This window comes from Vidua macroura, chromosome 2 (assembly GCF_024509145.1).
Source record: "Vidua macroura isolate BioBank_ID:100142 chromosome 2, ASM2450914v1, whole genome shotgun sequence".
In the NCBI taxonomy this organism is placed as follows: domain Eukaryota; kingdom Metazoa; phylum Chordata; class Aves; order Passeriformes; family Viduidae; genus Vidua; species Vidua macroura.
Window position 1 is genome coordinate 29,620,477 of NC_071572.1, and position 15,516 is coordinate 29,635,992.

General features: G+C 38.9%; 1 protein-coding gene across 1 annotated transcript in view; it reads right to left on the bottom strand.

Annotated features, from left to right (window-relative positions):
* SLC9A4 (solute carrier family 9 member A4) overlaps window positions 1-14,729 on the bottom strand; it is a 31,767-nt gene extending 17,038 nt beyond the window's left edge. The window contains exons 1-5 of the mRNA XM_053971306.1: window positions 14,417-14,729; window positions 11,814-12,277; window positions 6,343-6,602; window positions 3,031-3,248; window positions 1,092-1,294 (exon numbers count right to left, since the gene is read on the bottom strand). Coding sequence (XP_053827281.1) covers window positions 1,092-1,294; window positions 3,031-3,248; window positions 6,343-6,602; window positions 11,814-12,277; window positions 14,417-14,729 — 1,458 coding nt within the window. The remainder of the gene's footprint in view (window positions 1-1,091; window positions 1,295-3,030; window positions 3,249-6,342; window positions 6,603-11,813; window positions 12,278-14,416) is intronic.
* Between the last annotated feature and the right edge of the window lie 787 nt (window positions 14,730-15,516).

Sequence of the window (15,516 nt, forward strand, 5' to 3'; positions counted from 1 at the left end):
AATCAGCTAGGAAAGCTGTGTCTTAGCACATAAATGAACCGTTATTTGTATGGAGAGCTACAGAAGAGAATTTGAAATCAAAAACTTTTTTAAAAAAGGTTTTTTAAGTGAGATTCTATTTATTGGCATATTCTAATTATGTAAAGTAACTGACTCATTGGCATTCATCTTCAAAAGAGGACTCATTTGAAAGAAAATATTATCTTTGTGAGATCTTGAAGTCTTAAAACCATTTACGTCAACATTTCAGAATTAAACATTCCAGGGGTTTTTCACTTAGAAACTGTTTTCAGTTTTTCCCATTTCTTTACTGCACTGCTACAGAAAACCATTTTAAAAGGGGAAATAGAAATGAATTGGTTTTTTGTGAAAAACAATGTCCTGATGGAATCTAAGCACCTTACTCATCACAAGTTCATAGTGCCCCATTGGCACCCTAGAGGATCTGAGACCTTTGTATTGGAAAATGCAAAATATGGGTTGCAAGTAGTCTAGAAGTTTCAGTTCTTCCAGGTACAGCAGTAAGCCAGGTGGAATAACTCAACTATCTAAAGCAGACATCTATACTTACAAATGTGACTTATTCACTTTATTTTTTAAAATATTCTTTTACAAAGGATTTCAAAATATTTGTATTTGGACTCCAAGACAGACGAAGATAAAAGTATAAGATTCGAAATCTGTCACAGAACACACATACTGTCACTGACCAGACATTTCTGGTCAGTTTGAGATATATCACAAATAAAGAAAGAATTAGTACTGAAAGGTAAAGCTAAAATACTTCTTAAATTGATACTTCCTGGAAGCACCAGGAAATGCATGTGGAATGAACATAAATAATTTTGGACACCAAGTACCCTCTCCCCTGAATATTTTAAAAGATACATGTTTTCAATACAGAATTTTTGTATTACCTAAAAGCTCTAAAAAAGGCTAATTACACAGTATAGTGCTAAATCTGGCCCTAAAATGCAATAACTTGTCTTAGCCTAAGAGTGACTTCAATGCAATTTTCACTATGAAGCTTTCATCTTTTTCACTTTTTCACCTCTATTACATGAAAGCTATCCATTAAGAAATATACATACTTGGATGAACACAGTGAAATATATAACCACAAGAGTCGCAGTGATGAACAGGTTTTTTCTGGGGAAAAGATTCTTTGGAAGCAAGAACGCAAGAGAAAAGCTGCTGGCTCCTCGGAGGCCACTGTAAGAAATAATGAGTTGGTCTTTGAAGGTGAAGGGATATGTTCGAAACTTGTTACTGATGTAGAAGAGAGCAAACACACCTAGGAAGGGGAAAAAAACCCACAGCTATTATTAATCAAGGAGAAAAAGAAAATATTAAATATTAAAAGCAAAACAGTGTCTTGGCTCGGGGAACTGTTGACAGCCCACGTTTTTTTCTGTTTTGGTTTGTTGTAGTTTCTCTTTGACCAACTGCTAAACTTGGCTTGTGAAATATCTCCTGTAAAATACTGTGGCTCCTAACAGCTTCAGGATTTAAAGTTTAGAAGAGAGATTAGGGGAAAATATTTACTTCCTATACTTATGTTGCATAGTTTCCTCCAAAGTGTTCTGGAGAAAAGAAAAACAACTGGATGAGAGTTTTCCCTGTGCCTTCCCTTGCAATGTTTCCAGCTTTCTGCACAGTATCTGCCTAAAGTGTTTGAACAGTGCTTTACCAACAAGTCCTGTGGACAGGTTCACTGAAAGACAAAGAATAATAGCATTTTAAATTTTAATCCTCAGGCTTATTGTGTCTCTAATTCTTTGTTTATTTCTCAAACTTCATTTTACTTTTAATAAAATTTAAAATTAATAAGATAATCTGCAGCTGTGTAAGGACTACAACTTGTCTTTATAGTGTAATTTTAACAATTTGTTTGATTCACTTCTTCATCCCCCACAATAAATATATATCTTATGTTTTATGTGGAAACCATTAAATTACTGACATAAAAACTGACAAATGCTGATAACTGGTGTTATTTTACACAGCTGTCACCGATATACTCGGATTATTAGAGGTAAAGCCAGTAACAGCATCCTCTTATGTAGGTTGCTGGATATCACTTTATGCAAGACCTTTTTTGGCTACTTATAACTATGCTAGGCATCAGGCACTCAGTGAAACAGCCTATGTGAGGTATCAACCTCAGGCCACTTCTCTTTATTTTATTCAAGCTTCAGAGAAAATGATGTAATCATTCTAACACACAAATTTAGCAGAAAATGTTTTGTCCTTCCTCTAGAAAGCTCTAGCACTCCCCTTGGTGTCGGAGAGAAGGATGGACATGTGGCTGGAAAACAGCTTTTATATCAGGAGAGCATTGTTTCTGTCTTAATTAGAAGGATATTTCAGAATGGAAAGCAAGCCTTTAAAAGGTCACATTTGGTCCAGATATAGCAAGAAAATTACTTTCTTTTTGCTACCACCTCCAGAACACCAACCACCAGCCTTCTTATTCCTTCTCCCTTTTCAGCATTACTTTCAACCCATTCTGGACATTAGGAGGAAATGTTGTCTCACAACTTGTCTGACATTATCTATAAACTGTCTTGCCCATGCTAGAGGAATCTGTCCCACAGGTCAGGGAGTAGGTTACCTTTGCAGGAATGGGACGAAGCGTGTGCAAAAATGGAGTAACACATTATCTAATTAATAAGTTAATGACAGTGTGCTGTGAAATCATTACGAGGCCCACTTACCCAAGGGGCATATAGTAAATTAAGATATAAACATCTATAAGCGTAATCATGATATTTTAATTTTGCTTTAAAAAATTCCATTTTCAGCTAAACGTGAAGTGTATGCTTGGAGACTTGCGTTCAGATTTGTGTGGGGCTTTTTCCCCCTTTTCCTCTGTGTGTAGATTTGTGAAATTTGCTTGTCACTAATATAAACTAGTAAATTTGTTGTTAAACCAGTTGTGCCAGTCCCCACAGAGTTTTCTAACAAAATTTTGTGCCCAAGAGTTTTTCTCATAGGTGCAGAGAAGGTTGTCTGCAAAAGCTGACTTACTCAGTGTCCGCCAAATGAGGCAGAAGAACAGAGTGAAGCAAATGAAGGCCCAGTTCCATTCATGGTTTTTCCCCACTGTAGACACTCCCATGAACACAAAAATCAGGGTCTCGCTGATGCTGCTTAGCATCTTCATGAAATATTTTATGGTGGTATAAGAATTCTGGGAAACATTCTCCTCCACGTATTTTTTCATTGTCACTGCACATGCTGTCATCCTGTATCAAGCAAAACATTAGAGATCAGCCACAACCTGTTCTTTTCAGTTAAGGACAACATCAGCCATCATTACCTGTACTCTCCACCACCAGATTCTGTCCTTCATCACAACCAGCATTTTAGCTCTTCAGTAACATTAGCTATTTTATTGGATAGAAAAAGATCTTCATTCAGGTTTACAAATCTGTTTTACTTATAGGATAAGGGAAGCAAACTAGTCAGCCTTTCTGACAAGGAAGGGAGCATATCACATTCCAGCTCAAAGTCCATTTTATCTTGAATGCCTAACATGGAGCCACCAAGCACCAAGTATTTGTCTCAAACAATAGGCAGGTCAGTTTTGTACCAGCCTACAGATGGATCAGTTAGAGAGACATAGTCTGCCTCTCAGTGGTATTCTCCCTTGAGGTGGCAGCGGATGGTAGCCCCATGCCAGGGCCAAAACTCCCAAGGCTCCCTGGCAGCTGGCTGGCAGATAGCAGTGCCAGGGCAAGCTTCAGAACTCTCCAACCACAGCGGCCCATTGTGGAGAAAATTCAATTATTCTATGGAGGTGTCCTTCTCCCTGTAGTTACGTAGGATGTGTGGAATGTGCCTAAGGAAGCAAAGGGACATTTTCCACTTCGTCACTGTTAATGAAGCCTAGAGCCTGTGTCAGAGGCATCAGCAGCCACCCAGCACAGACGCTGGTGACAATCGCATGGAACAGCAGTCTTTGATCAGCCCTAGTGAAGGGGATTCCCTTTTCCCCTCTGCATTTTCCATAGGTAACGCACAGATTGAGTGCTATGCTAGTAACATATTCCATCACCTATCTAGTTTCTACTTTTATGATTTTAGTCTCTGGGGGCCTCTTGTAATGATATTTTTCCAAACTTGTGAATTCAGAGAATGATGACTGTTCATTAAATAACCTTCCTCTAGTTTCAGTTCATTTAATTTCCACTGAAGAAATCTCAAGGGTATCCTGGTGGAGCTGAGTCATTTAGCATGTCCAAGGACACTCTAAGACAAGGCCATTAGGCATTAATGATTAATACTGTTGACTTTCAGATACACATACATAATAGACTTTCATGATCCAAGTGAAAAATGAATGAATCCTCAATAATTCAGAAAGGTGACAATAAGTTCCCATCTCTAAAACAAGCAATAATTTCCTCAATGAAGCAGTAAGAATAATAAATTACCATTCTTAAATTACTAATAATTTCAGAACTGTAATGAAAACAAGAAGTTAAAGAAATAAAGAGCTATGTAGTCTTGTGCAAGTAGTAGGGGGGAAGCAATATTTTGGGCAGTGTAGGTAGGAAAGGGTCCATATGGTTTTACTGTTCACTGTACAGTACATCTAATCCTGCTCAACTAAAGTTGCCAGTCACCTCAATCTGAGCATATGTGTTAGGTATACAAAACAGTACAAGAGTCATCTGCCTTGTCTAATTGCTCAAGATAATCTATATCCAGTCTAACTACTTATTTAATAGGTTTAAATATTCAAATACTGCTTCCCAGGACCATCCTGCAAAGGTTATTTTTATAAAGGCAATTCTGCTCTGAAGCTGACTAACCCAGGGTTCTTCAGCCTGGAGATGAGAAGGCTTCAGGAACACCTTATTTCAATCTTTTGACCTTTAAAAGAGGTCTATAAGAAAGATGGGGACAAACTTTTTAGTAGCACTTATTGCAATATGACAGGGGATAATAGATTTAGACTAAAAGATTTAGGTAGATTTAGACTAGATGTAAGGAAAAACTATTTTACAATGAGAGCAGTGAAGCACTGGAAGATGTTGCCCAGAATGGTGGCAGACATCTCACCTGTGAAAACATTCGAGGCCAGTTTGGACAGGAATCTGAGCAACCTGATCTAGCTGAAGATGTCTTTGCTCATTGCCAGGGCATTGGACTAGATGGCCTTTAAGTGTCCCTTCCAATCCAAACCATTCTGTGATTCTGTGAAATCAGAGATTCACCAAGTTGAGGTGAGTAAATGCACCTGTCTGGACAACAGCATATGCAGCCATATGCTTCTATTTGTTAAGTTTAAACTGGTTTGTCCTCTACAAAGGGAAGCACTTTATGCAACACAAGGTCATCCAAGGCCCATCATGAACGCTCAGAGGCAGTAGAGGCCATGCAAAGCTGCTGCTACCCACCAGCTGTGCACTGAGCCTGTGGCAGCAACAGCACCAGCTGGAGCATTTAGCAACGTGAGGGCTCCATGTCTTTATTGCTGCACCCTGCAGGTGGGCTGTTTTGGGTGGTATCCTTGCAGGTGACTTGTCAGCAGCTTTCTCCTTAAGCCTCTCACTTCCATCCCTGTTCCTTTCTTTCTTTTCCAGTTCCTTTCTTGCTGCCATCCTCTTTCCTTCCCACAATTCTCACCATTCCTGCATTTACTCCAGTCAGGAACCTAACAGCTTTCTCTCTGCAGCAGGCACTCACATCATCACATACTTTGAGGAGCATGTCCCCAGCATTACAACAGTATCAAGCTATTCTGACCACAAAAAAAAAAAAAAAAAAAGAAATGATTGTCAATATTCATATGCATGACTATAAGTATGCATGTGTAGGTGATGTTCTCTTCCATCTGGTTTTTCTCCAGTTTCAATCCCAGTGATACTGTTCAAATGTAACATAATTCCAGTGAATTGTGTTAGGGCTAATGTTCACAAAGAACTCAGGTGTGCTTTCTTATATTTTTCATACCCATTGTTTTATGTCTCTCTTAGAATCTGATGGTGAAGCTTCTTAGAAATAAATACAGATAAACTGATGTAGTATCAAATCATTCTCTCCTGCTGCTGATCTTATCAGAGATAGCAGACAGATGGTGGCAGCACTGGCCACTTTATCCACAACTTGCAGTACTTTTGCCAATGCCCCTCGATAGCATATCTGTGCCTACACTGACTGTAGGTTTGCTTTTCCTAGTTACTACTGCATTTTACAGATCTCTAAGAAGCTGTGCACTGCATCTCTAAGCCAGAGACTGAATGCCTGTGTTGTACCAACCTTGAGCAAACCACCACAAAACAACGCCAGTTCCTCAAAGAGATCACCCAAAAAGCCATAAGGAATACTCACGCCAAAATGCCAGAGATGTAAAGGGTTTCAGCAGACAAGTATGAGAGGTAGCTGAACATGAAGACCAGCAGGGGTTCGATTGAAGAGACGTTGTGGGTGAAACGAGTCATGAATGCTGAGACAAATCCAAATACGATGCCAAACAGGACTCCACCCAGCCCTACCACGAAGAAGCGCGCAAAGCCAGCAAAGACATCGATGGATTCAATTTCTTCATACCTGTGCATCTGGGTGAAGGCGATGAAGATATTATATAAAACCTACATAAGAAAATAAGAAGACAGCAGTTAGGCATCTTTCTGAACCTGGCAGGCTTACTTATTTAATAGGTGAAACAATGTGTGTGTTTAAATGTCTGCGTATGCCAGAAATTGCTTTAGACAGATCAGCAAAGTAACAATTGAAATCTCAGCTGGTTCTTAACAAGTCTCAGAAATAAGGGTCCATTAAGTGTCCTGAAAAAGAGAAAAAAAAAAAGGTAAATGGCTGTGGAATAGTAGTAAATTACTGGGGGACCACATGCCATTGAAAAATAAAAAAGTACTCTCTTTTTTTGGTTTTTTTGATAGTTAATTTAATTTTTTTGTCTTTGTAGAAGAGGTTAAAAGCTCAGCTGGGTACCTTAAAAACCCCAGGCTCTACGTTCCATTTTCTCCTTCTGAAAGGCTGGGGCAGGGCAGTGACTAAGAGTCACATATTTGATTTAAATACCATTTAGTTTGTCTATAGGATCAGTCAATAGATTTGACAAACTTCATCAGATGGACATGGGAATGTTACATGCTTTCAATAGCACTTGACACACAAAAATCATGAAACATCACTGGGAATGGGAAGGGAAGATGGTAGCATCAGTTTCATAATGTCTACAGCTAGGTTAAAAAAAGCCTCTCTATCATCATATATTTGGAGTGTGATGCCACTTAACCACCTCCCCAGATAATAACCTCAAAGTATGAACCAAATGCTGTGACAGTCTAAATGCTTTAAAGACCCTGCATATATACACATTTTGACTAGAAAGCTTGATATTGCAAAAATTAAAAGAAAATATAAGATTAGAAGAAAGATTCAATTTAATTCAAATTATAATTTTATATAATGTATTATATAATTTGTTCTGTAAAGATAATATCTTAGAGCAGAAAACTTTACCAAACTTCTATTATCAATAATTTATATTCTGCAGAAACATTAATGAAAGATTTTCATCATATTCCACTTTCATTCATCTTTTAGAAACTAATAGAAAATTTCCAGAGTGGTGTAGTAATAAAAAGGCCTTAGAGGTTGCTGACAATCAGTTAATATTAAATCTTGTCACATCTGTTTACAGTAAGTGTGTAACACATGAAAGTCACCTTTCAGTTTTGAAGAGAATTTGGGCAACAAGCAGACACCAGCTCTCCAAAGCTGTTGCACTAAAGCATTAGTTCAAAAACAATAAATAGACCAAAGTAATTTGAATTTTATGGTTTTCTTTGGTCTTTCTTCTTCATCTAGTTAATTCCAGAAGGTTATTAAGAAGACTAAAGCAGGTATTTGCAGGTAGAAGACTCAAGCTCATTAGGATAATAATTACTGCTCAGCTACTATCTAATCTTAAATTGCTGCTGGGGACATATAACCTTGAGCTGTCATGCAGTCTGTTCTCCAGGAGGCTCACTGCTGATAGTTCTGGGAGACAGACAAAGCCAAACAAAATATTTCTTTTAAGAAAATACCCAGAACTTCTTTTTCCTAATGCCAGGGTATGAAATTTGTCTCTTCAGTGGCAGATAAGGAAAAGAGGGCTCATGTCTTCACAGTAAGCAAACCTCACCTTACCTACCCTATAGCTTTTAATTTCAGAGCCTGTTTTCTCTGTTTCCCTTTCTTGTAGATTTTGACCTCTTCCTAAGACTTGTGATTCTTTATAAATTATTCTATGCTGACTTAAGAAGAAAGATCCTCAGCAAATGACTTAAGAATTTTTTTTCACTTTTCTAGTTCCTAAAGTACCCGTATGATTTAACTGATTTGGCATAAAAATGAAAGTTATGGAAATATGACATAATTTGTATTTCTTTTTTGTAACATGCTTTGTGGGAGTAAACTGTTCTGTACCACAGCCTGCACTGTGTCATATAAGTAAGGCTCAGCTTAGTTACATTGCAGTGTTTATGCCAGCAAATGGATTACTAGAATTCTTTATATATTAGGAAAGCCTGAATCAGATTAGGAGGGTTTTGTTCACACAAAAAGAAGAGATGGATTGGTAGTGGTCTCATGTAGCAACTCTGAGAATGTAATGATTTGGGTTGCTTAGAGAGGATTTTGTACCACTGGGCAGCTCTCAGAACCACAGAGAGGAACAGAGAGCATGACACTGCTGACACAGGAGACTCCCCAGGGACTGCTCCATGCTCCAGGGGTCTATGTGCAGTTAATGCACACATAGTCCACACCAGAATCATTGGAAGAAGAGATTTTCAAGTGACTGCCTTAACCACCAACACAGGCTATCTTGATAATTCTTTTTTGCCACCCTGCTAATTCTTTCTGACTACTGTAGTTGGTTTTACTCTAAAGACAGTGGAACAACTTTTACAGCAGGAGCAAGGAATATCTCTATCCTCCTATCTAGCATCCAAAGTAGTGGTCAAGGTCTTTCTCAGTGACATCAAAGAGGCAATTTCAAATCTCCTCAAATAAAAATAGTAATTTTACTTAGGTCTTCAACATGTATTAGATTTAACTGTTCTGCTGCTTACAAAGAGAGAGTTCCATTAGAGAATACAACCAGTGCCATTCATTTGGAGTACAGCATGACATATAGGCGTTCTCAGTATTTCTAAAATCAAGCCTCAGAGATGAAGCAGTCAGGGAATATTCCATTTCCTGATTCATTCTGGTGGCTCAGCTCCTGTTTAGAAACAAAATTGTCTGTGTATATGTGGGAGCAGAACTTTAGATGGGTGAAACACTTCACAGAAAAATCAGGTATTCCACCTGAGTTCAGTCTTGAATAAAATCTGCACTGGATTTACAATACTTTTTTTGAACAGGGCTTTGAAATTCTACTACTGTATGATGTATCCTAGGTCCAGCCTTGTTGCTATCTGAGCTATTCTGATGCTAACAGCCCACTCAGATATAACTGGGGAAAGAAGTAATTAACAGGACTTGGAACTTTCTTTTTTCCACCACAGACATGGCTTTTTTTCCTTTACTGGGGAAAAAAAGAAAAGGTACCAATAAGTAAAACAAGTAAATCATGCGCTTTTCTCCCACCCCCTTAAGGCAAAGTCATAACTTCTAGATTACAATTCTAACTCTACGGTCTGAGTATTTAGTTCAATACCAGCATATTGAACTAAATATAGGAGACAGAGCTATTGTTGCCCCACATGTAATACACAAGTTCAATAAATACCAGTTTTTCCTGCTGGTGAAAAAAATGTTTAAGCTGATAAGCAGGCTGGAGAGTACCAGGGGATATTTGTATTTAAACAATAAAAAAATATGTATGCTTAACATATCTTGGTGATATTATCTTTTTTAAACAGAGTTAATTCAAATGAAACTGTTAAGAGAGAAAAAGAAGGAAAAGGTAAGAGAAGATACCTGAGATAAATAGTTTTAAAGTCTTGGAAAAAAGTAAGTGGTATATCAGAGAGGAGACAGTCACCTACTGGACTCCATTCAGGTGACAAATATTTCAGTCTTCTTGAGCATGAAGCCAGGTAGAGATTTTGAAAGCTCAAATGCCCAGAAAAGGGATGAATGGTGGCTGATGCAGAGATGCAATAGCAGGAGCTGACAAAGTGATGGCAGTGCAGCTGCTCCAAGATGAACCCCAAAGATGAGTGTGTGGGGCAATGGGAACTCTCAATGGTGCACCCAACATACCCCACGTACAGCCCTTTCATCTCCTTTACTAACACACCCAGTGCTGCTGAGGAGTGCCTAAATCCACTGCTTTAACAGGCTTTCTGTCTGCACATTTGCACTGCAACAGGATCCTGACTGAAAGCTCAGGCAAATACCGTCAGGAGTTGGACCCACATGATAAATCGCTGGGAGAAAAGCAAAAGCAAGGTAGGGAGCCCAGGAGCCCATCAAAAAAAGCATGAAACAAGCTCTTCCAGTGTGAAAAAGAGGTGCTACATTTTTGAGGTCAGTATTTGAAGGAACCAAAAAGACAAGTGTAAGAGATAGATGCATTGGGGATTTTTCTGTTACAACTGTAGCACCCAAGTAGTTTGAAAGTAAATTAAATAACATTTGTCCCTTAGTTCTACATCAGCCCTGTGTCTCTGATCACCAAGAGGAAGGATTTATCATCTACAGGCTGTGCCTGCAAAAAGTTACTTTGTTCCTTTTTCATTTCTCAGTACTCATAAACTGCACTTCTGCCATGAAGCCTTTCAGCAGTGAACTCTGTCCTGATTTTACAAGTCCAAGTTGGGCTGTACCTCATGTATAGCAGTATCTGAATAGTTTTTATGTGGTTTAGATTCCTGTGATTTAAATTCTGTAAAGATCTTATCTAGTGAAACTCCTTAACCTGCTGTTAACTTGTACCACGTGAGCAGTCCTGTTGGTTTCTGAGCAATAAACTTCCTACTTGAATTTTCTTCCTTGAAAAACATGTGTTTTAAATGCTCTTGTCACATCTGCTAACAACTAGAATTTCAGGTTGCTCCAATTTTAGCAGAACTAAAAAGAGGAAAAATATTAGCAAGAGGAGTTTTGTAAAAACACTCTTCTCCTATTAAAAAGTCAACGACAAAAAACAAGAGCAACAACAAAAACACAACCAACTAAACAAATCTCTCTTATTCAGGAAACATTGTTTCTGGATACTTATGACAAGACAGCCAAAAAAGGTAACCATTTGTCAGATGTCAATATTTTTACTTGTAGAAACAGAGTTATGTAAAGTTCTTAGAGGCATTTGGAATTCCTGTCTAAGGTCTCTGGTGAAATTTCTGGAAGGGACTGGAGGACAGAGTGTGGCCTCCAGAGGTTATCCACATCTGGTTTGCCTTTTTTTCCCCAGGGGACTCTCTCAGGTATATGACAAAGCAGGGTCTCCTGTATTTCTACCCTTTCTGCCCTCAGTCTTTAAGCAGTACAATTTTCTATTTATTTGCTTGCACAATGTCAAGAACATTCCAAGGTCCTACACTGATCTGACCAGAAAAATCAGCTCTAGCTTATGCATTCACTTCAGTGAATGCAAGAGCACTTCTCACATGCACGTGTATGTTTTCCTCTTCCAGCAGCTCTAAAACATATGCTTTGGAAAGAGGTAATATAAGATGTAATTTTTGCATACATTAAAATCCCTTGTGTGTAATTGAGTGGAGTATTCATAAAATAAATAACATTAGGATCTCCGTTGAGCTGTTCTTGTCCTGTGCCCAGGAACCCTACAAGCCAAAAGAGTCCAAAGAGGGGAAGACAAGGAGCAGAAAGAAACTCACCACAGTTATGCCATCATTTAGCAATGACTCTCCAAAGATCATCATGTAAAGCTGCTCATTCACAGAGGCTTCTTCAAAAACTACCAGAGCTGCCACGGGGTCCACTGCTGAAATCATGCTGCCAAAGAGCAAGTTCTGCAGCAGGTTCAGGTCAGTCAGGCCAAAGGCTTCGATCTGGCAGACTCCATAGAGGGAGAGGCCAATCCCAAATGAGTTTAGCAGAGATCCCAGAACAGACCACCACAGAATGGATCCAAAGTTTTCAAAAAATGGCCGAGTTGGCATGAAATAACCCTCTTCCAGAATAATGGGTGGAAGGAGGTACAAGAAGTAAATACTACTGTTCATCACTGGTGGAGATTTGTGATGGGAAGCAAAGATGATTGCTCCTACTAGTGCTCCAATGGCAATCAGGATGCAGCTTTCAGGCATAAGTCTTGGTAGTCGGTGAAAGATATGGAAACCTTGAATAAAACATTAGGGGATTATTCAAGTTTAAATTAACCTGATGTCAGACAATTGTCTTGCCTGTGTTTGGACACTGTCTTCAGACAGCCAGCTTTTGCTCTAAGGATTATGAAGGTAAAAACAGGCACTACTGTTCCCTTCAAAACTAAACATTCCCACACTTGTATCACTAAAGCAGGGCAAGACTTTGACCATGAATTTCTTCTCTTCCTGCTGCCCAGCTCCTGATTTCCAAGCAAGCATATCTGAATTTAAGCTCCAGTTCTGGGAAGAAACCTCTTTGAAATTATCCTCTACATTTTGAAAAGAAAATATTCTTCAAGAATCCTTACTACCCACCTGCTACTGGCTTGTCTAGTCACTATACAAGGAACTGTGTCATCATACTGTGAGATGTGCCTGCACTAAAAATGACAGGATTTTTTAAAATTAACAAGAATGAGACTGAGGCAGACTAAGAAACCTTTAAATCTAATGTCTGTGACGCCATGCTTGAAGCTAGGTCAGCCTTCATCTTGCAACTCTAGAAGGTTCTGCCATGACGATATTTCTATGACCCTTGAATTATCAGTCTTCAAAAGCAAAGGAACATAATATTTTTATGAAAGTTTCAATATTTTTTTAGGACACTATATTTTTTTACCAAGAGTTTTTATCATAACTCTTCTCATCTGCTTTTTAATTTAAAAAAATAATTTTCAACTCATCTTCCAGTTTTAAAGATAAGGGGATTGTTTTGCCTTTCAAGATCTTGGAAGTGTTTCCCACCCTTAAATACTGAAATCCAGAAAGAAGATAACACTTGATCAAAACACTGAAAACTTTAACAGTTTGGAAATCTTCTTCCCTGGCTAACCCGATTACTCAAACTAACTCTTTCTTCCAAATATATTTAAAATTAACAGCTCATCAAAAATAATGTTATTTGAAAACTCACAGTAAAAGTAACAGATCCGCCTGGGAGGCATCACACAGTTCTTCTAAAGTATCTATTTCATGTTCAAAACAAGAATATTATGTAGATGTGCCTTTATGGATGATAAATAAAGAATTTGGTCAATATGCTTAATATTAACACACTCTGCTGATGCCACAACAAGTTTTATTTGTTAAAATTTTTATTGTTATGTTATACCAGTGAAGACATTTGTAGGAATCGGATTGAGGGCATCAGCTATAATGAAACTGGCAAATCATGGATGTAATGATTTTTGTCAGCTGGGTAAATCCAGCTATGACAGGAAAAATGTTTCTCTTCAGGCCACCTCCAGAAAAACATCACTCTCACCTACCAGCTCATTCTAAGGAAAAGTTTGTAAATCCCACAAAAAGATGAAAAGAAAAGGGATATTTTATGTGTGCAATTCTTCACATTATTACCATCTTCTTCATTTAATTGATATTGCTGCATTAATTCTAAATGGTCAAAATAATTTCAGCCCAGCCATGAAAATGTGTAAGACATGATGAGCCTTTTTTGCTATATTAACTACAGTTCCTACTGCAATTACTGCTCCCTGAGTTGCCTTTCCCCTTTCAGATACCCACATGGAGTTCTAATAGAAGCTAGATGCATTCTCTGTATTCAAAAGATACTTAGCCTACATCCCTGGTGATCCACACCCTCAGAGACTCTCATTCTCTCTCCCTGGTATTACTTTTCACACCAACTTTTAGGAGCAAATACTTAAAACAAAGACTCAGAGGGAAACGTTTCCTTTTATTCATACAAAGGAAGAATGCTTTACACTGTCTCCCCAAAATTCAATACACTTGAAGACTCAGCCTGGTGTAACTGAGTTCTACAGCTGTGTCAGGTTGCAAATTCCAGTATCTTGTGATCTATAAGGACTAGATAATGAATGGACAGCACTGTGTCAGGGAGCTCTCTTGCTGTTTGCTTCTCACAGCTCAAGAGACCTGAAGGTTAGAGGTCATATGTTAACTTAAGCAAGATGGAATCATTCTAAGGTGGAATTTTGGCACTGCCGTGGTAACGAACACACTTGTTCTTTTGAGGACAGACGCTGTAAAATCAATCCCAGATACAAAATGAATGAAAGTTACTTGGTTACATTGTATTTTTTTAACTTCTTTCCAAGTTAGAAGGACCTAAGAACACATTTTCTACTTACCTATTTTTGCGAAAGAGGCAAGGAGGATCCAAAGGGTAACTTCATAGGGAATTTGCACATAGTCATAGTCCAATGTGAAAACATGTAGCCTCGTGTCTTGAGAAGAGTCAACAGCACTACTGGAATCATGTTCATAGTGAGGCAAGGACCTCTTGCCCAGGCTGGACTCACCCCCATAAGCAGCAGCAAAACAGGATACCACGCTCAACAGCGGCAGCAGCACGTTGGAAAGCTTTGCATGTGCAAGCGTGGCAAAGCCCATGTCCAGAGGCTGTGATAATTTTATTACAAATTTAGCATATAGTGGGTGCATGAAGGTATGCACAGTCACTTCTGGTGATTCACACTGTCCACAGCCACTTCTTCCTCAGGGCTCTTTCATTTGCCTGTTAGAGGTCATTTTATAGTTCTTATGTGCCTGTCCCATTCCTTGAGCTGCAGACAGACCTGGAGTTTGTATGAAGATACCGGTTGTGCAGGTTCCACTGACCCAGAAAAATCTTGGCCACAGCATTACCCTGTTGAGGAATAAAAGGACTTTTCCAACTACATAATTTATGCAGCCTCTCTGATTTTTCCACTGTCACAAAAAAAAAAAAAAAAAAAAAAAAAAAAAAAAAAAAAAAAAAAAAAAACCACAACAAAAAACAAGCCATACCAAATCAAGCAAAAAAGCTTTCAATGCTCACCGTTCAGGCAGCAAGTGCAGCACGAGGGAATTGCATCGTCTGGGAGAGGTGGTGGCAGCCTGGGCAGGCAGGAGAGCCTGCTTCGTGCCTTCCTCTCTTGCCCTCTCTCCCCATCTGCCTCCCCAGCGCAAGTGGCACCCCGGGCACCACACTTGGCACGGCTCCCTGGTCCTGTCACACCTGTTAGCAAAACTACTCAGTGTGTAAATAAAGGGACTGGGCAGGGCTTGCGGGAGGGACATCTGGTGGGGGACCGCGCAAATGACAGCCTCGCTTGGAAAGGGGGCTCCCTCTCTTAAACACATGTATGTAATTTAGCAGGTAATACCAGCATAAAGAGGAAGGGCTGAGTCACACCACTTGCCTGAAATTGGATCTTGAGTTGTCTTGTATTTGGCATTTGTTTTATTC